At 45.6% G+C, this 25,710-nt stretch overlaps 1 protein-coding gene across 1 annotated transcript in view; it reads left to right on the top strand.

Moving 5' to 3' along the window:
* The window catches only part of LOC147081887 (fer-1-like protein 6), a gene marked incomplete at its 5' end in the record, with an annotated part of 215,446 nt that overhangs the window by 180,238 nt on the left and 9,498 nt on the right, over window positions 1–25,710 (top strand). Inside the window, 3 exons of the mRNA XM_085980616.1 lie at window positions 3,616–3,857; window positions 16,227–16,390; window positions 24,766–24,866. Of these exons, the coding sequence (XP_085836742.1) occupies window positions 3,616–3,857; window positions 16,227–16,390; window positions 24,766–24,866 (507 nt within the window). The remainder of the gene's footprint in view (window positions 1–3,615; window positions 3,858–16,226; window positions 16,391–24,765; window positions 24,867–25,710) is intronic.

The following is a 25,710-nucleotide window of genomic DNA, read 5'->3' on the forward strand; positions in this document are numbered from 1 at the left end:
ATGAACATGCACAACCAAAATTTTTTAAAGCCAGACCGGTACCCTATGCAATACGACCTACTGTTGAAGCGGAACTGGAAGCACTAGAACGTTCAGGTGTACTGTCTAAGGTAGATTGGAGTGAGTGGACTACGCCCATTGTTCCCGTTATGAAACGTCCTGCGAGCAACAAGCCAGGAGATCCAGGGAAGGTTCGCATCTGTGGAGACTTCAAAATCACCGTTAATCCGGTGCTTCACACGGTGCAGTATCCGCTTCCACGGATTGAGGATATTTTCGCTTCATTGTCTGGCGGGAAACACTTCACCAAGATAGACCTGGCACAGGCGTACTTGCAGATGGAGGTTGAGGAAGAGTCACGCCAATACCTCACGATCAACACGCATCGAGGGTTGTACCGGTACAATAGGCTGGTTTTTGGAGTGGCATCGGCTCCAGCAATTTGGCAGAGGGCCATGGAGCAGGTATTACAGGGAATTCCAGGCACACAATGTTACCTGGATGATATTCTGATCACAGGTGATGGTGATGAACAACATCTCGCAAACTTGGAACTGGTGCTCAACAGACTGAAAGAGTATGGACTTAGAGTAAATCGGCAGAAATGTGAGTTCTTCCAGAAGCGGATCTCGTACTGTGGCCATGTCATTGACCGGGAGGGGCTTCATAAGTCTCCTGACAAGATTGAGGCAGTTGTAAAGGCTCCCGCTCCGGAGAATGTCTCTCAGTTGAGGTCGTTTCTAGGATTAATTAACTATTACCATAAATTTCTGCCAAATCTATCCACGGTACTGCACCCGTTAAACGCTCTTTTACAGAAAGGGGTACCATGGGAATGGGGCGAAAACTGTAAGAAGGCATTTCGCAAAAGCAAAGAATTGATCACCTCAGAGGAAGTGTTGGCTCACTTCAACCCGACACTGCCTATTCGGTTGGCTTGTGATGCTTCTCCATATGGTATTGGGGCAGTACTCTCACACAAGTTGCCAAATGGCACGGAAAGGCCAGTCGCGTTTGTATCCAGATCATTGACCTCCGCTGAGCGCAACTATGTGCAGATCGATAGGGAGGCTCTTAGCCTTGTATGGGGAGTGAAGAAGTTTAATCATTACCTGCAGGGCCAAAAATTCACACTTCTGACAGACCATCAACCGTTGGTATCCATTTTTAACCCTAAGAATGGTGTTTCGGTGATGACAGCGCAGCGTCTCCAGAGATGGTCTCTTTTCCTAGGGGCACATCAATATCAAATAGAATTCAAAGGTACGAAACAGCATGGCAATGCTGATGGGCTGTCGCGCCTGCCACTACCTGAAGAAGAAGGCACGACGAAAGTTGACCCTGTTGAGTTATTTCATTCGACCATCATCGAGTGTTTACCAGTCACCAATGCAAGTATTGAAAGAGAAACCAGGAACGACCCGACACTGTCCAGAGTCTACGAGGTGACAGTGAAAGGATGGCCAACACGGGGTGATCCTCTGTTACCGGCATTTTCGGCAAGGCGAGACCAGCTGTCCGTCTGCCATGGTACCTTGATGTACGGTACAAGAGTGATTATTCCTCCCAAGTTAAGGGAAAGAGTTTTAAACGAACTGCATGAAGGTCATCTGGGGGGAGTTAAAATGAAAAGTCTTGCTAGGGCTTATGTATGGTGGCCGGGTATTGACCAACAGATTGAGGAGTTAACGAAAAGCTGTGCTGGGTGCCAAAAAGTGCAAAATGCACTTCCGATAACCAAAGTCCTGCCATGATGTTTTATAACAGGAGGTTGCGGTCCAAGTTGGACTTGTTAAAACCAAATGTGCGGAGGGAAGTGGAAAACAAACAGTTTCGGCATATTAACAACAAGACCACTCGAACTTTCGACGTAGGACAACCAGTGTTGGCAAGGGGCTATGGAAACGAAAAATGGCAGTCCGGAACAATTCGGGCCAGACAAGGACCTCTGATGTACACAGTAGATATTGGTCATAATGTGATAAGGCGTCATGCGGATCAACTGGTAGAGTCGAGAGCAAGGGTCGAACCCATGGTTGTGACAGAGACAACTGTGGAAGACGTTAATGAACCTGAGGCATCTACCTCGGCAGGGAATGTACTTGATGATGATGACACCCAATACATTGGAAACCAAATAGAGGAGGCACCTCAACAACAAGAATCAGAGACTACTGAGAGGCGTTATCCAAGCCGCATCAGAAAGCCTCCTGAGAGACTGAACCTTTGAACTGTTATACCTGAAGTTATATATGTATATATGTTATTATGTTATGTTAAATGGGGATATGACTGTTAAGCTAAAAAGGGAGGATTGTGGTGTATGTAACCTGTTCCACCTTAAGAGAACTTAAGCCTGTTCCACCTTAAGAGATGTACTACTTTCTCTGGCTGCTGTATACGTAATACCGGTGGTGACCACACCGGTATATAAGCACTGTGTATTAATATTGTATTCAGTATAGTCCCGACCTCCAACCAGTAAAGACCTGTTGAATTTACTCTTGTAGTCTGTGTAGTAATTATCACTATAACACACAGACTTAACACTACCTTTGGGCTCCTCTTCAGAAGTCCATGGCACACGCTCCACCCAGTTTAGTTCTAAAGTGGCAATCAGGGTCCCATCTATGTCATAGGACCCCAATTCGCATATTAAAAGGGACTACTGCCCGAGCCAGGCAGATGCGTTGGCCCCTTTGATGGGGGCAGCAGCCGGAACGCTGGCCTAAACGGGGCGGTGAGTCATTTTCAGATCTCTGCCGCCCCATTTAAGATAGTGGGCCCAAGTTAAAGTTTAACCCCATGTTTTTCCAAAGTCCAGGACATCACAGACTGTGCAGTCCTCTGGCGGCTCCTGCACACAATCCAGTGTTCCGGGTTAACCTTTTCTATTACCTGTACAAATCGGCAAGTGAGTCTAAATGTTTCAAATTTCAAGTATATCCTTCCTTATTTAAGGAAGGAAATACTTGCATTGGAGGCAATTCAGAGACGATTCACTAGGTTAATTCCAGAGATGAGGGGGCTGACTTCTGAGGAAAGGTTGAGCAGGCTGGGCCTATACTCATTGGAATTTAGAAGAATGAGAGGTGATCTTATCGAAACATATAAGATACTGAGGGGACTCGACAAGGTAGAGGCAGAGAGGATGTTTCCCCTCGTGGGGAAATCTAGAACTCGGGGGCACAGTCTCAGAATAAAGGGTCGCCCTTTTAGAACTGAGATGAGGAGGAACTTCTCTCAGAGGGTCGTAAATCTGTGGAATTCTCTGCCCCAGAGAGCGGAGGAGGCTGGGTCATTAAATACATTTAAAGTGGAGATAGACAAATTTTTGCAAGATAAGGGAGTGAAGGGTTATGGGGAGCGGGCTGGGAAGTGGCTTTGAGCCCAAGATCAGCCATGATCTTATTGAATGGCGGAGCAGGCTTGAGGGGCCAAGTGGCGTATTCCTGCTCCTATTTCTTATGTTCTTATGTTCTTATTCATAAAAACATTGGACAGTTGGAATCCTATTGGATTCTGGACAAGATGTAGGAGCCTTATTCTCTCTAGCAGTGTGTACTTGTCTCGGGTGCAAAATACTTTTAACATTTCAAACACTCTTTCTTTTAGCTGGCTAAAGGGAAAAGAAGAGGATAAGAAAGAAACAGATGTGCATTACAACTCCTTGACTGGGACTGGAAACTTCAATTGGCGCTTTATTTTTCCTTTCAACTACATACCTGCGGAGAAACAGATGGTCGTATGCAAAAGGGAATCCATTTTCTCTTTAGACAAGACTGAACGCAAAGTTCCCGCAGTCCTTGTACTTCAAGTCTGGGATTTTGAGAGGCTTTCTTCTGATGACTTCCTAGGTAAGCCAGTAACTTGGAATGCTTCCTGTTTTTCTTGCAGAAGCTTAAAGAAAGAATTTGGGAGCTCACTGTGTTGAAATATTGTCCTTTCATATCGGAAACCTGATTTCAAATCTAACTCCAAGGCAATCAATAGACATAAAAAGACAAGGGTTTAGATCTTCCGCTTTTGAGGAATTGGGAGCACCTTCGGCATGGTGAGACTTCTACCTACCACAAAGATGCACTCTTGACAGCGGATGTTTTTTTTTAGCCTCACAGTCATTTAAAGTCTATTTTTGAAGACTACCTGGATTAGGAGCAGTAATTGTTCGTGCTGGGCCCTGATCGCCTGGAACAGTGCAGCTCTGCGGGCGCAAAAGTTTAAATGTAAAAAAACTTGGTACCTAAGCCTCTGCCAGTCTATGTTACACTCGTGGTTTTTGTACATGCCTAGCAACCCAGAAGTGGTGAGTTGAAAACCCACCATGGCACTTTCTGAAATTAAGTTTGATAAATCTGGTGATTTGTGGGTTGGCAACTGAAAAAGTTGACCGTTAAAGCCGCCATTTTAAAGTAGTAAAGGGGGTAAAAGCAGGAATAAATTGTCACAAAACATATTTTAAAGTTCTTTATCTGAATGCACGCAGCATTCGTAACAAAATAGACGAGTTGATGGTACAAATAACTACACATGGGTATGATCTGGTGGCCATTACGGAGACATGGCTGCAAGGTGACCATGACTGGGTACTAAACATCCAGGGGTATTTGACAATTATGAAGGACAGACAGAAAGGAAAGGGAGGTGGGGTGGCTATGTTAATAAAGGATGGAATCACTGCAATAGTGAGAAATGATATTGGGTCAATGGATTAGGATAGTGAAACGGTTTGGGTGGAGATAAGGAATAATAAGGGGAAAAAGTCACTAGTGGGCGTAGTCTATAGGCCTCCTAACAGTTGCAACTCTGTTGGTCGAAGTATAAATCAGAAAATAGTTGGGGCTTGTAATAAGGGAACAGCTATAATCATGGGGCATTTTAACTTTCATATTGACTGGACAAATCAAATTGGGCAGGGCAGCCTTGAGGAAGAGTTCATAGAGTGCATTAGGGACGGGTTCCTTGAGCAGTACGTTACTGAACCAACCAGGGGGCAGGCAATCTTAGATCTGGTCCTGTGTAATGAGACAAGATTAATAAAAAATGTCCTAGTAAAGGATCCCCTTGGAATGAGTGACCATAACATGGTTGAATTCCAAATTCAGTTGAAGGGTGAGAGAGTTGGATCTCAAACCAGCGTACTAAGCTTAAATAAAGGAGACTATGAAGGTATGAGAGCAGAGTTGACTAAAGTGGACTGGGGAAATAGATTAAAGTGTAAGACGGTACATGAGCAGTGGTGTACATTCAAGGTGATACTTCACAACTGTCTGTGTGGAGTTTGCACATTCTCCCCGTGTTTGCGTGGGTTTTCTCCGGGTGCTCCGGTTTCCTCCCACAGTCCAAAGATGTGCGGGTTAGGTTGATTGGCTATGATAAATTGACCCTTAGTGTTAGGGGGATTAAATACATGGGGTTACAGGGATAGGGTGGGATATGTGTTGGTGTAGGGGTTACGGGGATTGGGTGGGATATGTGTCGGTGCAGGCTCGATGGGCCGAAATGGCCTCTATCTGCACTGTGGGGTTTCTGTGATTTCTGTGAAAAATATATTCCACTGAGGAAAAAGGAGCGTAAAAGAAAAGACAGCCATCCGTGGCTAAGTAAAGTAATAAAGGATAGTATCTGACTGAAAACAAGGGCATATAAAGTAGCCAAATCTAATGGGAGGATAGAAGATTGGGAAGCATTTAAAAGCCAGCAAAGAATAACTAAAAGATTAATTAAGAAAGGGAAGATAGATTCTAAAAGTAAACTAGCAAAAAATATAAAAACAGATAGCAAGAGTTTCTACAGTTATATAAAAAGAAAAAGGGTGGCTAAAGTGAATGTTGGTCCCTTAGAGGACGAGACCGGGAAATTAGCGGTGGGGAACATGGAGATGGCAAAAACGCTGAACAAATATTTTGTATCAGTCTTTACAGTAGAGGACACTAAAAATATCCCAACACTGGACAAACAGGGGGCTATGGGGGGGAGGAGTTCACAGAAATCACAGAATCACAACAGTGCAGATAGAGGCCATTTCGGCCCATCAAGCCTGCACCGACACATATCCCACCCGATCCCTGCAACCCCTACACCAACACATATCCCACCCTATCCCCGTAACTCCACGTATTTAATCCCCCTAACACTAAGGGTCAATTTATCATAGCCAATCAACCTAACCCGCACATCTTTGGACTGTGGGAGGAAACCGGAGCACCCGCAGGAAACCCACGCAAACACGGGGAGAATGTGCAAACTCCACACAGACAGTCGCCCGAGGCCGGATTTGAACCCGGGTCTCTGGTGCTGTGAGGCAACAGTGCTAACCACTATGCCACCAAGTTAAACATGATTAAAATCACTAAGGAGTTTGTACTCGGTAAGATAATGGGACTAAAGGCGGATAAATCCCCTGGACCTGATGGCTTACATCTTAGGGCCTTGAGAGAAGTAGCGGTAGGGATTGTGGATGCATTAGTGGTAATTTTCCAAAACTCCCTGGATTCAGGAAAGGTCCCAGCAGATTGGAAAACTGCTAATGTAACGCCCTTATTTAAAAAGGGAAGTAGACAAAAGGCTGGAAACTATAGACCAGTTAGCCTAACGGCTATGGTTGGTAAAATGTTGGAGTCCATTATTAAGGAAGCAGTAACAGGACATTTGGATAAGCATAATTTAATCAGACAGAGTCAGCGTGGTTTTATGAAGGGGAAGTCATGTTTGACAAATTTGCTCGAATTCTTTGAGGACGTAACAAACAGAGTGGATAAAGGGGAACCAGTGGATGTGGTGTATTTGGACTTCCAAAAGGCATTTGACAAGGTGCCACACAAAAGATTACTGCACAAGATAAAAAATCACAGGGTTGGGGGCAATATACTGGCATGGGTGGAAGATTGGCTATCTAACAGAAAACAGAGAGTTGGGATAAATGGTTCATTCTCAGGTTGGCAATCAGTGACGAGTGGTGTTCTGCAGGGGTCAGTGCTGGGACCCCAACTCTTTACAATCTATATTAACGATTTGGAAGAAGGGACGGAGTGCAACGTATCCAAGTTTGCCGACGATACAAAGATGGGAGGGAAAGCAGTGAGTGAGGAGGACATAAAAAACCTGCAAAAGGACATAGACAGGCTAAGTGAGTGGGCAGAAATTTGACAGATGGAATATAATGTTGGAAAGTGTGAGGTTATGCACTTTGGCAGAAAAAATCAAAGAGCAAGTTATTTTCTAAATGGAAAGAAACTGCAAAGTGCTACAGTACAAAGGGATCTGGGGATCCTGGTGCATGAAACACAGAAGGTTAGTATGCAGGTACAGCAGGTGATCAGGAAGGCCAATGGAATCTTGGCTTTTATTGCAAGGGGGATGGAGTATAAAAGCAGGGAAGTCTTGCTTCAGTTATACAGGGTACTGGTGAGGCCACACCTGGAATACTGCGTACAGTTTTGGTTTCCATATTTAAGAAAAGATATACTTGCTCTCGAGGCAGTTCAGAGAAGGTTCACTCGGTTGATTCCGGAGATGAGGGGGTTGACTTATGAGGAAAGGTTGAGTAGGTTGGGCCTCTACTCATTGGAATTCAGAAGAATGAGAGGCAATCTTATCGAAACATATAAGATTGTGAGGGGGCTTGATCGGGTGGATGCGGTGAGGATGTTTCCACTGATGGGTGAGACTAGAACTAGGGGGCATAATCTTAGAATAAGGGGCTGCCCTTTCAAAACTGAGATGAGGAGCAACTTCTTCACTCAGAGGGCAGTAAATCTATGGAATTTGCTACCTCAGAGAGCTGTGGAAGCTGCGACATTAAATAAATTTAAAATGGAGATAGACAGTTTCCTAGCTGATAAGGGAATTCGGGGTTACGGGGAGTGGGCAGGGAAGTGGACGTGAGTCTAGGTTCGGATCAGCCATGATCCTATTGAATGGCGGAGCAGGCCCGAGGGGCCGTATGGCCTACTCCTGCTCCTACTTCTTATGTTCTTATGTTCATCTTGTTGTCAAAACTCAACTGGCCTACTAATGTCCTTTAGGGAAGCGAGCCGTTCGAACTTTAGCCGGCCTGGCCTACATATATCTCCAGTCCCACACTACGTGATTGGTTCTTCAGGGCAACTAGGGATGGGCAATAAACACCACTTTGCTAGCATTGTCCACATCCCAAGTACAAGTACATTAAAAAAAAATTGATGACATCGGTTTTTGGGGAACTTACATTTGAAGTGACCCTTGCAGTAAATGCCGGTGATGAATCGGGATCCCTCAGGCCAGCATTGCAATGGCATAAATGGCGGATTATACGTTGGATGACGTATTTTTGTCATTCCTTTATTATTTCAATGTGCCCACTTGTGTATAGGTGGGCATGTTATAACCTCCTCCCACCCCATCAGTTCTGATGGGACATCCTGGAAATAGTGCCGCAGCTCAGAAACAGGGCTTCCCAGCGTAACTCCAGGGGAAAACCTACCACGCTAATTGCAAATGCTAGAAGTCAGAAATAAAAACAGCAAACGCTGGACATACGCAGCAAGTGTGTGAGCATCTCTGTAAGTAGGGAGATAGTTTGATGTTTTGGGTAAAGATTACAGAAATGCTAGTTGTTGGCATTATACAGGGTATGAAACCGGTTCAGTTAGTTTTCCTCAATTCTACTTTAGCTTTGTATCCAGAGTAGAGATAAAGCTGATCAAAATCTAAATTGGGTCAGAATTTGCTTATTTAGAAAACAGTGTTCATGTTAGAGACTTCATTTCCCACATTTAATTGAAGGCAAAACCTCTTGGATAGCATCATGTAATAGAGATACAACAATTGGCCTTAGCACCCTTCTAGGGAGGGGAAAAATCAGCAAGGGTTGCTGTTTGAATACACCCTTAGCTCACTTACCCACAATTCTGAAGTAAATAATTTCAAAGGGATTGATTGTCAGATCATTTTTATCTTGAAAAAAATGGAAGTATTCAATATTGGTGTCCACCGCATTATTTTCCTTATTCTAGAATTCATCCAGATTCTCTGATTGGCCTCCCGGGATCTTGTGGCAATGTGTTTGTAGATATTATAGTTCCAAATTTCAACTATTCAAATTTGTCCTCTGACCTCTTTGTTCAACTCACGGTAGTGGTGATGACACCACCAGGGAAATCTTCTAATCTGCCCATCCCATCCTGCCCTAGCTCCTCCTACAAAAGTGGCATGAAGCTGTGAAGAAGGATCCCTCCCAGCATGGACAGGTAACCACTTAGCTCATGGTGTCATTTCTGGGCTCAGAAAGAATCATAGAATGATATAGCACAGAAGGAGGCCATTTGGTCCACCGTGCCTCTGGAGCTATCCAAATAATCCCACTCCCCTGTTCTTTCCCCATAGCCCTGCAATTTTTACTCCTTCAAGTATTTATCCAATTCCCTTTTGAAAGTTACTATTGAATCTGCTTCCACCACTCTTTCAGGCAGTGCATTCCAGATCATAACAACTCACTGCATAGGGGTTTATTTTGGTGAAAGGGCAAAAATGGGTGCTAAATGGATGTTGTGCTAATAACACGCGCCTTTTTGAAAGTCTGGTTTTAGCACGCAATTTTGGTCCTAATTGCTGATTACCATAATTTGAAGTTGCTTGGAGGTGCTAAAGCAGACACCTGCAGGTATAGCACTCAAGTGCTGATTAGACACAATTTTCGTGAAGCAGTATATGTGGGCTCGACGCACCCACTTCCACTGAAGGTGTGGAGTGTGCTGGATGACACACAGCGGCACATTTCAGGATGGCTAAGGGACCAAGTGAGAGGACACACAGGTTCTCAAACGTGGCACTGGAGGTCCTGGAGGAGGGGGGATGTCCTGTACCCGCAGATGGGGGAAGGAGTCCACCTCGGCCTCCTGTCCCTCCCTCCTGCAGCAGCTGGTGCTGCTCTGCCTGGCCTCATGTCCTCGTCCTCCTCCCATTCCTCCTGGAGACCAAGGGGGACCCCTAGCACGATAGCGATGACCAAGTCTAATGTATATACCTTTAAGGGGGGAACTACTTTTTACAGCTCATGTATACTGTAGTACCGGCAGTGACCACACCTGTATATAGCACTGAGTAGTAATCTGTACAGGCAGTTCCACTGTGAGCCACGTTGAGTAAACACCTGTTGTACCGTTTCTCCTGCAGTCTGTGTCTTATTATACACAGACACAACATTGGCGACAAGGCAAGTTCGAACCTACCTGCAACTCTGCATCACCTCCCGGGGATTCATTCCTGGAGATCAGTGGATTGGAGGTCAAGGCCAGAGACTCGGGCGTCGACCACGGGCAACCGCCCAGTCATCCAGCAGAGACTCGAGAATTGCGGGGGAGGCTGTCGAGAGCCAGGCTTGGCTTTCCAGTCGAGGTGGTCCAGCGAAACGGGCTGGCAACAGGTAGTGCGCAGACCCTTCCCGGACAGCGACGGGTTAGAGCCCGACCGAGATGCACAGCAAAGGGCCGAGCAGCGTCGACGGGGGAGAGAGAGAGCGAGGGCAGAGCGCACAGGGCACAGCCGGTGTTCAGGGGCTGAGCAGCGTCGGAGAGGGAGAGAGAGACGCGTAGAAACCCGCGAGACGCCGCCATTGCCACGAGGACCGCCGAGAGCGGCGTTGGCAGCAGCGCAGGAGAAGCGCGCGAAACCTACAGGGCGCTGCCATTGCCACGAGAACCGCCGGGAGCGGCGTTGGCAGCAGCGGGGGAGGAAGGAAAGCGTGGGAGATGCCATTTTAAGCCATTGGGAGACGCCATTTTAAACCACACCCAAAATGCCGAAGAGTGGCAGTATCACCGCATTTGACAATGAAGTCGAAGATTGGACTACATATGTCGAACGAATAGAGGTGTACTGCAAGGCAAATGAGGTGTCATGACAAGAAAGCGTCAGCATCGTTAAATTTAATGGGTGAAAAGACGTATGGGTTATTACAAAATCGAGTAACCCCAACGAAGCCAATGGAAAAGAGTTTTGAAGACATAGTAACGATACTACAGGAACATTTAAACCCCACACCGCTGCTGATAGCAGAAAGATTCAAGTTTCACAGACGGAACCAGCATAAGGATGAAAGCAATGCTGATTATTTAACAGAACTGCGCAAACTATCGAAACACTGCCAGTTTGGAGCGGGACTGGCAGATACCTTAAGGGACAAGTTTGTGTGTGGGCTTCAAAGTGAAGGAACCCAGAAACGGCTTTTATCTGAAAAGGACCTTACGCTGGAAAAGGCTTTCAGCATTGCGGTATCATATGAAGCAGCAGCACGGGGCACTGCAGAGATACAACAGAGACCGCAAGAATATGGCACAAACGAAATGTCATATGGAACAGAGAAGTGCTATCGCTGCGGCAGAACAACGCACGACCAGAATGATTGCTGGTTCAAAGACAAAGTGTGCAGACAGTGTGGAAAAGTAGGACACATAGCACGAGTCTGCAGGTCGGGAAAGAAAACCAGCAATAAGAAACCTACCAAAGGAAAGCACAAGAAGGTACATAAGATGACGGAGAATAGTTCAGACGAACAAAAGAGTGATAACGACTCCAAAAGCAGGGAACTGAGTTGTCTGAAACTAAATAATGTGATCACAACGGAGGATCACCGAACCATTTGGGTCACTCTCAAGATAGCAGGAGTCCAGGTAAAGATGGAATTGGACACAGGATCAGCCCTAACAGTCATAAACCGACGGGACTATGAGCGGCTATTCTCACACATACCCTTGAGAGACACAAAAATTATTTTGAAGACGTACACGGGGCAAAAAGTCTACCCCAAAGGAAAAATAAGGGTGACCGTTATATATAACGTTAAGGAAACACCAAAACTAGACCTGTATGTATTGCAAGATGGAGGACCACCATTACTGGGACGTGAATGGATCCGAAAAATACAACTGGATTGGCATTCCATACAGGCACTGACTGTGGCTGACAAAAAGGATGACGATGTCACACCTGGGCGACTGTCAAAGATCCTAACTGACATGAAAGAAGTGTGTGTTCCAGCAAGGACTCGGAACACTAAAAGGCATGACAGCAATGATTAAAATTGAAGAAAACGCAAGCCCAAAATTTTTTAAGGCCAGACCTTATGCGATCCGCCCAGCCGTCGAAGCAGAGCTTGAGAGTCTGGAACATTCAAGTGTACTGTCCAAGGTAGACTGGAGCGAGTGGGCTACATCCATCATCCCTGTGATGAAAAAGTCGTTGAGCAGCACGCCTGGGGAACCAAGGAAGGTTCGCATCTGTGGGGACTTTAAGGTAACAGTGAACCCGATCCTTCACACCGTACAATATCCACTTCCGCGGATTGAAGATATTTTCGCCTCGCTATCTGGAGGGAAACGCTTCACTAAGATTGATCTGGCCCAGGCGTATCTGCAAATGGAGGTAGCAGAAGCATCAAAAAAATACCTCACAATCAACACCCATAAAGGTCTCTACCAATACAACTGGCTGGTATTCGGGGTAGCATCAGCTCCGGCTATTTGGCAGAGGGCAATGGAACAAGCCCTGCAAGGGATCCCAGGGACCCAGTGTTATTTGGACGACATCCTGGTCACGGGCGAAAATGACAGTGATCACCTTGCCAACCTGGAGCAGGTGGTCACTAGATTGCAGGAATATGGGCTCCGAGCTAACCACCCCAAATGCGAGTTTTTTAGAAAACAGATCTCGTATTGTGGCCACGTTATCGATAAAGAGGGGCTACATAAGTCCCCAGAGAAGATTGAGGCAGTAGTCAAGGCTCCAGCACCGGAAAATGTGTCACAACTGAGGTCGTTCCTCGGGCTGGCAAACTACTACCATAAGTTCTTGCCAAATTTGTCTACAATACTACACCCACTGAACACCCTACTGCAAACTGGGGTGCCATGGAAGTGGAGTGACGAATGTAGACGAGCTTTCCAGAAGAGCAAAACACTAATCACATCAAAAGAGGCATTGGCCCATTACAACCCGGCATTACCAATTCGGTTGGCATGTGATGCATCACCCTACGGCATTGGAGCGGTGCTGTCGCACAAATTCTCGGACGGCTCAGAGAGGCCAATAGCCTTTGCGTCACGATCACTAACCTCAGCCGAGCGTAACTACGCCCAGATTGACAGGGAGGCCCTCAGCCTAGTGTGGGGAGTGAAAAAGTTCAATCACTATCTGCACAGGCAGAAATTCACCTTGCTGACTGATCACCAGCCTCTTGTCTCCATTTTTAATCCGAAGAAGGGCGTTCCGGTGATGACTGCGCAACGACTACAAAGATGGTCACTTTTTCTAGGGGCGCACCACTATGAGATTGAATATAAGGGCACGAAACAGCATGGAAATGCTGATGGGCTATCACGCCTGCCACTGCCTACTGCGGAGGAAGCACCAGCAGTGGATCCTGTCGAAATATTCCATTCGACTATAGTTGAATACCTACCGGTAACTAACGCTTGTATCGAAAAGGAAACCCGAAATGACCCGACACTGTCTCGGGTATATGATTTGACGGTGAAGGGATGGCCAGCACATGGCGACTCACTGTTGCCAGCATTCTCGACAAGGAGAGAACAGCTGTCAGTGTGCCGGGGGACCTTGATGTGTGGATCCCGAGTGGTAATTTCACCCAAGTTAAGGGATAGAGTGCTCAATGAGCTTCATGAGGGTCATCTGGGAGGGGTAAAAATGAAAAGCCTAGCCAGGGCTTATGTGTGGTGGCCGGGAATCGATAAACAAATCGAGGACCTGACCAAGAGCTGCTCAGGATGCCAGAAAGTCCAAAATGCACCACCACAGGCCCCTCTACACCCATGGGAGCGGCCCTCATCTCCATGGCAACGGGTGCATATTGATTTTGCTGGTCCATTCATGGACTCAATGTTTTTAATAGCCGTGGATGCGCACTCGAAATGGCCTGAGGTCATCAAAATGTCCTCCACCACCACGGAGAAAACTATTGCAGTCCTACGGACCATTTTTGCCAGGAATGGCTTGCCAGAACAGATTTGCTCCGACAACGGACCACAGTTTGTGTCCGAAGAGTTCAGGAGGTCCTTGAAAAAGAATGGGGTAAGGCATTACACATCCGCCCCGTATCATCCAGCCACAAATGGATTGGCTGAGAGGTTCGTACAAACCTTTAAGAAGGCAATAAAGGCTATGTACAATGACAACATTCCGCTGCAGCACAAGGTGGACAATTTCCTGTTCGCCTACCAGAATGCGACACATGCAGTCACCAACCAGGCCCCAGCCATGATGTTCTTTAACTGAAGGTTAAGATCTCGCTTGGGTTTGCTCAGACCAAACGTACGAAGAGATGTTGAGAGTAAGCAATTCCAGCACATCCATGAGAAGCCAACAAGGAGCTTCAATGTAGGGCAACCAGTCTTGGCCCGCGACTACTGAACAGAAAAATGGCAGCCAGGAACGATATGCACACGGCAGGGCCCACTAATGTACACAGTGGACGTTGGGGAGAGCATCGTGAGACGCCATGCTGACCAGATCCTAGAGTCACAGCAACAAGTCAACCCCATGCCTCACCCATACGTACCTGGTGATGAACCTGACATACGGGTCGCATCTACCCCAGAAACAGTAGCATTGGAAGCTGATGAACCAACCGACGACAGGGGGCCAGAATCGCCTCCGCACCAAGAGCAAGACACTCGGGAAAGGCGCTATCCAGAAAGGATCAGGAGGCCTCCCCAAAGACTGAATATATAAATAGACTATTTTCAGCTAATGTTGCATGTTAAAAGTGTTAATTGTAATTAGTTTGATATTTAATAGTTAAATGAGTGTTATGGTACTGTTAATCTAAAAGGGGAGGAATTGTAATGTGTATACCTTTAAGGGGGGGGAGCTACTTTTTACAGCTCATGTATACTGTAGTACCGGCAGTGACCACACCTGTATATAGCACTGAGTAGTAATCTGTACAGGCAGTTCCACTGTGAGCCACGTTGAGTAAACACCTGTTGTACCGTTTCTCCTGCACTCTGTGTCTTATTATACACAGACACAACACCAAGCACTCCCTTTCTCCTGGTGACTCCTATAAGGTGTCCAATAAGAGAGAGTAGCACAGCACTTAATCTTTATAGGTGAAGTCCTCAGAGAATTTCCAGAATAAATGTTGCTCGAGTGTTGGTGAAGTCTTGACAATGTGTCCCACAAAGTCTCCCGATGTGTCTCAAAAGTCCTCTTCAAAAGTCCAGCAGCAAGTGAACAGTAAAAGGGGATATACCTTTAAGTAGCGCTCAAAATCCTCAGGAACGACTTGTTTACTCCCAATCAGCTGGTCGCTATTATGAGAGGGCGTTAGGTCACGCGCTGGCCAGCAAAATGCCATGCAGCCTCCTTAATGAGCGCTAGCAGGCAACTTAAGTGGCAGTCAACCCCCTAACGATCCTTCGGGCGGCCATTCCTAGCGCAAGCTTCAACTCCTTTGCCAAGATGGCGTCTTGCGTAAAATGCGGGCAAAAACATTTTTTCAGCTTAAGACCCCATCTTGGCCACCTTGGAAGCTCTTTACCGCCTAAGGTATCCAGGGAAAATCGCCCCCATAGAATTTACAGCACAGAAATGGCCCATTCACCCCAACTGGTCCATGCCGGTGTTTATGTTCCACACGAGCCTCCTCCCACACCTCTTCATCTCACCCTATCAGCATATCCTTCTATTGCTTTCTCCTTCATGTACTTATCTAGCTTCCCCTTGTGCTCTGCTGGGCCACTGATTGCACACCTCTCGGCATTTACAGGTATATTTTACTGTTGTCATGAATGTGAATGAATAAAGTTAGTGCCATTATCAGTGACTTATTTTTCTGCCCAAATAGGTTCTGAGACAAAGTCATTTTTACATCTTCAGGGGAATGAATCTCAGATTTTTTAAATGATTGGTAGTAATTTTCATCCAGCTCCTTCCAAGTTAAACTAGCTCCTTCCAAGCATCCTGAATGTAAATGTTGCCACAAATTCATTGGTTGTTTTCCCTGCTTCTTCTGTTGACTGTTGGCCTGGCTTCTCCACTGGTGGAGAATGTGGTGATGCACGGTAACTGCGGGGAAAAAAAAGTAGGATTTAAAATGTAGAGACGATTGAAAAAAGGGAATGGATAAAATATTCACTTCACAACATTGTCCATAACCTGAAGGGACTTATCCAATGTAAGCAGTTTTTCATGTGCATTTGTATTTTTCTGACCCCTTCTGTTTGTAGGATCTGTGGAACTTGATCTGAATGGATTTCCTAATGGTGCAAAAGCAGCTAAGAAATGTGACTTGGATATGATCGCAGAGGATTCTGAGACTAAACTTATCTCCATATTTCAGCAAAAACGTCTGCGGGGTTGGTGGCCTTTAGAAAAGTCAGGTGACCTCACTGTAAGTACAGTACTTCCTATCTGTAATAAATAAAATTAAACTAAACTTCTACCACATGAAAAAGAAATAGGGGACTGAGTGATGCAGTGAGTTAGACAACTTTCCTTTTCTCATTGGCAAGCTGAGTTTGATTTACCCAGAGAAAGTCTCCTCTCTATTAGCCATGAGTAAAGTGAGTTGGGCAGTCTCTACCAATGTTCCCTTTCATTTTATTTGGGCGTGTAGCCGCTTTAAGGGGCAGCGCAGCCCATTCAAAATACCGTGCGTTTCTGCTGGCTGCGATGAGCCCCCTTCCCGCTCCCCTCAGGCAGTCCAAAGTTCGATTGTTCAGCTGGGCGAGCTGCCTGTGGAGGTGTGACAGTGGCGACAGCTCACCACCATTCTTTAGATGAGGCCCGAGGACCAATTTTCCACGATCTTCGGGCCTCCTTTCAGGCACAGGGATTGTTCCCTGCGCCCATTTTGACACTTGAAAACTGGCCCGAACGAATTTCTAGACCTGCATTTTTTAGCTCAAGCTCTACCACATTCTGCTGGATAGAATTAATCAACAGAGTGCTAACTCGTATATTTAATTTCCACTCAATTTCCTTTCTGTCCCCCCCTTTAAGGCAGTGGCTTATACTGGAGTGTTATTCCACAGCCACTTGTTTAGGCTAGAGGTGTCTACTGCTTAATTAGTAGAGTATGGTACTGGACGAGTAACCCGGAGGTCATGAGTTTATAATCCCACCCAGGGTAAATTCTGAAATTGAATTCAGCAAGAGAACCTGCCACATCTACCTGGTCTGGCCTACATGTGACTTCAGCCCCACAATATTTGGTTGACTATAAATGCCCTCAAAGCAATCATAGATGGGCAATAAATGCTTTGCCATAATAAATAAATCCCAAGAGAAAATATAAAAAATATATATATTTGTTTTTTTCCCAGGATGGTGAGCAGACACCTTGGGATTGAGGAGGCAGATATCAAATAACTCACATTAGGGAGTATCATAGAATCATAGAAATTTACGGCACAGAAGGATACCATTTGGCCCATCGTGTCTGTGCCGGCCGAAAAAGCGCTATCCAGCCTAATCCCACTTTCCTGGTCTTGGTCCGTAGCCCTGTAGGTTGCAGCACTTCAAGTGCATATCCAAGTACATTTTAAATGTGATGAGGGTTTCTGCCTCTACCACCCTTTCAGGCAGTGAGGTACAGACCCCTCCCACCACCCACCCCCCCAACCCTCTGGGTGAAAATTGTTCTCCACAACTCCCCTCTAATCCTTCTACCAATTACTTTAAATCTATGCCCCCTGGTTATTGACCGCTCTGCTAAGGGAAATAGGTCCTTTCTATCCACTCTATCTAGGCTCCTCATAATTTTATACACCTCAATTAAATCTCTGCTCAGCCTCCTCTGCTCCAAAGAAAACAACCCCAGTCTATCCAATCTTTCCTCATAGCTAAAACTCTCTATTCCCGGCAACATCCTCATAAATCTCCTCTGTACCCTCTCTAGTGCAATCACATCTTTCCTGTAATGTGGTGACCAGAACTGTATGCAGTACTCTAGCTGTGGCCTAACTAGTGTTTTATACAGTTGAAGCATAACCTCCCTGCTCTTGTATTCTATGCCTTGGCTAATAAAGAAATGTATCCTGTATGCCTTCTTAACCACCTTATCTACCTGTCCTGCTACCTTCAGGGATCTGTGGACATGTACTCCAAGGTCCCTCTGTTCCTCTACATGTCTCAGTACCCTACCACGTATTGTGTATTCCCTTGCCTTGTTAGCCCTCCCCAAATGCATTACCTCACACTTCTCCGGATTGAATTCCATTTGCCACCTTTCTGCCTACCTGACCACTCCATTGATATCCTCCTGCAGTCTACAGCTTTCATCCTCACTATCAACCACACGGCCAATTTTTGTATCATCTACAAACTTCTTAATCATGCCCCCTACATTGAAGTCTAAATCATTGATGTATACCACAAAGCAAGGGACCTAGTACTGAGCCCTGTGGAACCCCACTGGAAACAGCCTTCCAGTCACAAGAACACCCATCGACCGTTATGCTTTTCTTCCTGTCACTGACCAATTTTGGATGCAACTTGCCACTTTCCCTTGTATCCCATGGGCTTTAAATTTTCTGACCAGCCTGCCATGTGGGACCTTGTCAGAAAGAGTATTAAGTCATCCTACCTAGAATCATACAGCACAGGAGGAGGCCATTCAGCCCACTGTGCTGGTGCCGGCTCTTTGAAAGAGCTATCCAATTCATCTCACTCACCTGCTCTTTCCCTGTAGCCCTGTAAATTTTTCCTTTTCCTGTATTTGTCCAATTTGCTTTTGAAAGTTACTATTGAATCTGATGCCACCACCCTTTCAGGTAATGCATTCCAGATCATCATAACTCGCTGCATAAAAATAAATTCTCCTCATCTCCCCTCTGGTTCTTTTGCCAATTATCTTAAATCTGTGCCCTCTGGCTATTGACCCTATGACCGTAGAAACAGTTTCTCCCTATGTACTCTATCAATACCCCTCAACATTTTGAACACCTATATTAAATCTCCCCTTAACCTTCTCTGCTCTAAAGAAAACAATCCGATCTTCTCTCATTTCTCCACATAGCTGAAGTCCCTCATCCCTGGTACCATTCTAGTAAATCTCCTCTAAACCCTCTCCAAAGCCTTGACATGCTTGTAATAATAGTGAGTAAAATTAAATTTAAAATAAAACACTTATGGGAAAAATACACAGCAAGGAATTGTGTAAATCCAGTTTACTTAATTCATGAAGAAAATCGTCATAAACTCACTCTTGAATTATTAAGGGTTCCTGATTCATAGAATAAGCGAGATGGCCCACTGTCTCCCATTAGGTATCCTCTACATATCCTACCATTTCCTAACCGCAATAACATGTTTCTATAGAGCAGACTCCAGCCGAATTTCATTGGAACAGGGAAAACTAACTGGTTGAGACTGCACGATGGCCATCCCTAAGAAGAATATTTGTGCCAGTACATTTTAATTCATGACCATTAGCTAACCATTTGGCCAACAGCATTGGTTTCTGTTACTGAGAAACACAGATCAAGGGCTTGGGCCTATGGTGCAGAAAATCACCGAGGGTGAAAAAGTTGGCGAGAAAATGTGATAAATCAATAAGTAACCATTAGGTGACCCAGAGTTTGGGTTTTTTAAATGTATTGATTATAGAAAGGAGGGAAAACTGAGGGAGGGAAGAAGATCCACCATCGGAGGATAGTATGAGTCATTGTAGAAGATGTGGTGACAAGTCTCGATTTCAACACAGTGAGGATGGAGGGAAGTGGAAAGAGCATATAGGATAGCAGATTTGGAGTTTAAGAGGAACAGTCTGAGTAGTAATTGATTAAAATAAAGAAGGATTGTAATGAAGAGAGTAAAAGAAAGAAAGACTTGCATTTATATAGCGCCTTTCACAACCACTGGACGTCTCAAAGCACTTTACAGCCAATGAAGTACTTTTGGAGTGTAGTCACTGTTGTAATGTGGGAAACGCAGCAGCCAATTTGCGCACAGCAAGCTCCCACAAACAGCAATGTGATACTGACCAGATAAACTGTTTTAGTGATGTTGATTGAGGGATAAATATTGGCCAGGACAAAATAGTGCCATGGGATCTTTTACGTCCACCTGACAGGGCAGACGGGGCCTCGGTTTAACGTCTCATCTGAAAGATGGCACCTCCAATAGTGCAGCACTCCCTCTGCACTGCACTGGAGTGTCAGCCTGGATTTTCGTGCTCAAGTCTCTGGAGTGGGGCTTGAACCCACAACCTTCTCACTCAGAGGCGAGTGTGCTACCCACTTTTTTTATTATTAATATACTTTATTGAACATTAAGAACATTTACAACATCGTGATCATTTCATTGTATCATACAATTCCATTCCGTTGCTCTGCACAGCCATTCTGCCACCACATTTTAACATCAAAACCTGAAGTTTAATTTGTCTCCTGTAACATATATTAATCAATTGTGCTTTAAAAATTGATTGTAAAATACTATCTTTAAATTCCTTTCTGAATAAAACATCCACAGAGCCTTATAATGATCTTTTAGCTTGTATTTAAAATACTCTTTCAGATTGATTCTCCTCCCCTTAAAAAACAGAGCATTCCTTCTTTGCACAATCACGAATCTAGCCAAACTGAACATTAAATTAATTGCCGCTCCGCTAGACTCAGGCAGACTCTCCTGCAATCCCCATCTCAAAATTGAGTCCCACAGGATTCCCATTCTTGCTCTTCAGTCCCCACCCAGCAAAAAAGCTTCACACAACTGTCGAACATAGTACTTAAAATCATTTAACTGTGGACATAACACCAGTAAATGGGACAGAGTCTCATCCCGTATCCCACACACTGGGCAAGTTGCCGGCTCCACTCGTCCAACCTTGCACAAGACCGTCATGGTAAAAATCCTGTTATGAGCCAATTTGAAATCCAGTTCAATCCACTCTGGACATTTAAAATTCGCCCACACTCCCTCCCAAATCCTGTTGAATTCCAGCTGTGGGTATATACTCTGCCAAAACTCCTGACCAGCAGGTGTCTTGAATCTCCAATCTCTAAATACCTCATAGAAATCTCGAGTATTACTGTTGTCAAATTGGACCAACTCTCCCCCTTTCTCCAGCAGAAAGCATGGAAAAGCGGGACGCATTTTACTTCCTTTGGAGATTTCCGCATTTATTTCTTCCATCCAATCCTGTGGCATTGCCCTCACAATCTTCTCATACATGATCCCTATTGCTTTTTCCTCTACCTCCTGATCCTCCTCCCACACCATGTCCCTCACTATCGCTTCCGGCAACCAACCTGGAATTACCTCGTATAATACATCTTTCACACATATAATACCAGCTTTTATAAAAGCTTGATTAAATAAATCCTCTCCTTCGATGTTGACCCACCTGTTCAAAAATAAGGGCTGTTCTAAAAATTCCTCAGGCCCCTTGGGCATAAACTGCACACTTTTTAAAAAGTGGGCCCAAGTCTCTACAACCCCCTTATAAAACCTAGGGAGAAGTTTAATCGATTTCAAAAACATTTTATTGAAATTTTCCCCGAAACCAAATGCTTCCTAAACCTTCAATAAAAACTCATGAGACGGACTCACCAAAACAGCCACCCCTCTACTGTTTTTGTTTGCACAACTTGCAAACACCTCTCCCTTCCAAACCTTCTGAACTCTTTCTAGGATATCCTCATCCCAAAAGGTTTCTTGCAGACACAACGGGGGTGATTTTCATTCAGAAGTCGGGTTGGAGGCGGGACTACAACTTTCGGGGTTGTAGTCCCACCTCCATCGAGATGCGGCCAATCCACATGATTTTAACTTGATTGACCTTGTTGAGCCTGCCCAGCGGGCTCAGCAGGCCAATTAAGGGCCACCCGGCAACAGGTGATGTCACAGACTGAAATTTCATCTGTCAAGGTGTTTTGACAGATGAAATATCAGAGTTTCACAGCTGTTTGAAGCTGTCAAACACTGACAGTCTTACTTCTAACCTGAGTCCTTCTACACAGACTCAATTAGAAATCTCACTGGCACAGAAAGCTGCAGGCTATAACTTTTGACAGATCGCAGCCATACTGCTTTCTGTGCCGGTGAGATGATGGACTCCCCGAACCTAAAGGAAGGAAGGCTGTAAAGGTAAGTACAGGTAATTTAAACTTCTTTACACACTTTACACACACCAAACACACTTACCTTTGCACTCATGCACCCATCACTCACCTGAACACCGACATCTCGACCCCTCCAAGTCCTTCAACCCGACGGCCCGACTCCTGTAACTTGGCGTGGTTTGGAGCCGTCAGGAATCCCACATTTCAACATTCAAAATAGGGATTAGGCTAAAAACTGCCTGTTAACTAGCTGTTAACAGGCAGTTAATTGGCACTAATCCCTTCCCGCCTCGGGTAGGCGGGTCCCAGTGTGGGGCGGGTACCCGCCTCCTTTGAAACTTACATGGAGGCGGGTTGGGGGTGGGATGGTGTCGGGACCCCCGAATTCGGGACTTTAACCCCCCGCACGCCTCCAATCCCGACTCCACGGGTCAATGCAAATCGACCCCAACAAGTCCCTGCCTTTAAAACCCTGCAACAACTGCTGCAATTTCTTCTCACCCCTCAGTCCGTTCACATTAATCGAGACCAATGTAATCATGGCTCCAAAGAAGGGAAGTATGCCTGATAATCTCCCCATCATTTAATCTCTGGCCCTTCCCTCCTCTGATGCTCCTTCCCAACTTTTTGGCTAGCTGTTGCTTTTTCCTGCAGCCTCCGACTCTTTTTCACCTCCTGTTTGAACCTTCCCTGCTGTTTCAGCCTCTTCCTTGCATTAAGTTTGGGCCAAGGAGCTGCCCTTTCTCCCTCCTTCTGCCCCTCACTAACCTTTCTCTTTCCACATGATGCCACCACACCCCCCACTTCCATGTCTCTGTCCCCCTCTAATTCCTCACTCTTAAGCTCTTCTGTATCCCTCTGTGCCTGCTCCCCATCAGATACATCATCTCCCATAGAGAGTCTTCCTGCTATCGCGGTTTCTCCAACAGCGTCACTCCCTTCGACCTCATCTCCACCGCTGACCCTTGCTCCCTGATCCTTCTCTCTCTGGGACAATGGTGCACCTATATTGCTCCCTTCTGGCATCTTTGTCTCGCCGCTCCCGTCCTGCTGCCCCTTTAAGGCTCCTGCCTCTTGCACCCTCTCCTTGTCTTGGCTCCTCCTGCTCACCGAGATGTCCGACTCCCCGTCTTTCTTTGGAGTACTTACATTTATCACGCACCCCGCTCCTGCCTCCTCTCCCCCCGCGGACACCAGATTCTTTAAGGAGAGCTGAACCGTATTAAGGCTCGAGTCTGCACTCGACCCTTGCTGCCCGCTGCTGTCTTTGTTCTTTTCCACTGTACTTGGTGTGTTTTCCACCATCTCCATCCTGTTTTCTGCTCCGCAATTTTCTGCCTCTTCCTGTGCTCTTTTCTCCTTCAATTTACCAGCTGTGCCCTCCGACTGCTCCGCTCCTCCGGCCATTCCACTCACACCTCCTGCTCCTTCTCCCATCTCCTCGTCACTCATAGAGCTTCCTTCTGCCTCACACTCACAGTGGGTGGGGCCTTTGTGACACACCACACAGCTCTCCACTTTGCAGCTCCGAGCGATGTATCCAGACTCTCTGCAATTATAACAGTACAAGTCTGGACAGTTTCTTACAAGATGGTCGTGTCCAAGACAATAATAACAAACCTTTACTTGGTTATCATGCAGTACTCGGAAGTACTGCACTCCTTCCATTGTCTAGAATTTCATGCTGTACAGTAATGACTTTACCCCCTTTGGGAACCGCACCTTTATGTAACGGGTTCCATCTGCTACCTGTGTTCCTGGATAGTATCTCCTCTTTATTGCTGAGCAAATTTTAATGTCCCACGACTCCAACTTTTTGATTAGCACATCGTCCTCAATATAAACTGGCAAGTTTAAGAATGAGACCACGACCTCTTCCGAATATAGCAGAGATACCTCCAAGAACTTATCGCCAACGTTCAAACTGAGTAAAAGTCTTTCCACCTCCCCTCGGCCACTGACTGTCACCTCAAACCCAACATTCGGCTTTGGTCGGCAGGCAAAGCAGCTTCCCTCGCCACAGTCCTTATGTACTGCTTGGATCATATCCCAAGCTCGTATCTCCTTATCCTCGCACTGAACCACCACCGTGTTTTCTTTTCCAAACTTCCTGGGGTCCCGGCCCAAATCTTTGGGCCTTTTTTTTCCCCTTCCGACGACAGTTTCTCCCCTAATTAAATTCATCTTGCGAACACTGTCCCCTGAGCGGCCCGGCACTCCGGACCCCTCAGCAGCCATCTGGCTGTTGTTTATGGGCCAAAAAGGCCCTAAAACCTGAAAACAAAAACCACCACCAACTTTTTACAAACTCACTCCAACTCCCTGCTGCAACCAGGCAACCAGTAACACCTGCTCATTCCTAGCCCCTCCCACCTAGAGAGTGCTACCCACTGAGCCACAGCTGACGCAGAAGTTGGAGGTTAGAGGTGACAGAGGATTGCCAAACAAACAAGATTCTCCTTTTATCTTGTCAGGAGTGCAGGAGATGTGTTAGAAGAGCATTCTTGATGTGGGACAATTAATCAAATTCTAATCTACTAATAGATGCATTTTAAAATTAAAATACACCTGTTAATAACAGCCATTCTGCACTGATCAACGCTCTCAACCTAAAATTTGTACTTTTGTTATTCGTGGTATTTTTTGCTCACAAGTGTCGTATGTGCTGCTATTCATGATTTCTACACAACTAATTTAGGGAAAGGTTGAAGCTGAATTCCACCTGGCTACTGCCGAAGAGGCTGAGAAGAATCCAGTTGGCTCTGGTCGCAAAGAGCCAGAACCACTGGAAAAACCCAAGTAAGTTTGGTTTCACTGCTGAACTGGGTGAAGGTTATAGAAGCTGGGGGTTTCAAGTGATTTGATCTGCACTTTCAAATTTTCTTGCCACTTTCACTCACCATTGAAACACGAGCATGCATGTTTGTTCTGATAAATATATATTTTCATTATATTGAATTTATCTTAATTTGTTCCTTATGCAATATCATTAGCTAAGGATATTGGAAAAAATCCACCAAATTTGCATAAATTCTTGTTAGCCAAAGGTTACATTTTGGTAAGCGCGTAGGACTGGGTTGAGTTAAATATTGTTGAACTGTACAGGTTTTACTCCAACTTTAACCTAAGTGGTTTCTTAACAATTAGAGGTCACTTCAATTTACTTAATGCTAACATTAACATTGCCTGTAGTTATTAGATCAGCACATTGTAAACTCTCCACCATAGTACTTATTGGGTTTTGATTATAAAGTTATTGCTGCTTGTCAGGGGCGATTTTCTCACTGGAGGCGAGATGGAGGCGGGTTTCGGTTTGGGTGGGTTTGAAACTCACCTCCACAGATAGTTTTCAAAAAATTGCGATTTTCCCATGATTGGCCACTTGATTTCAGAGGTGTGGGATGCCCTTGGTCAATTAGTGTTTTGGGACTGAAACTCACCTCTGCTGCCATCACTTTCCCAGTCTGATTTTATGGCTTCTTGCTGCCTTGGCTCATTCCACAGGATTTCTGCCTATGCTGCACCACCTGCAACATATTCTGAGAAATCACTACGTCAATTCCAAGGCAAGGGCCTCCCGAGGCTCTCGGATGAGGCGCTGCAAATGTTGTTTGAGGGGGTGACAGCTAGCAGGAAGGTGCTC

This window comes from Somniosus microcephalus, unplaced genomic scaffold (assembly GCF_052327205.1).
Source record: "Somniosus microcephalus isolate GS21.2 unplaced genomic scaffold, FLI_Smic_1.0 scaffold311, whole genome shotgun sequence".
In the NCBI taxonomy this organism is placed as follows: domain Eukaryota; kingdom Metazoa; phylum Chordata; class Chondrichthyes; order Squaliformes; family Somniosidae; genus Somniosus; species Somniosus microcephalus.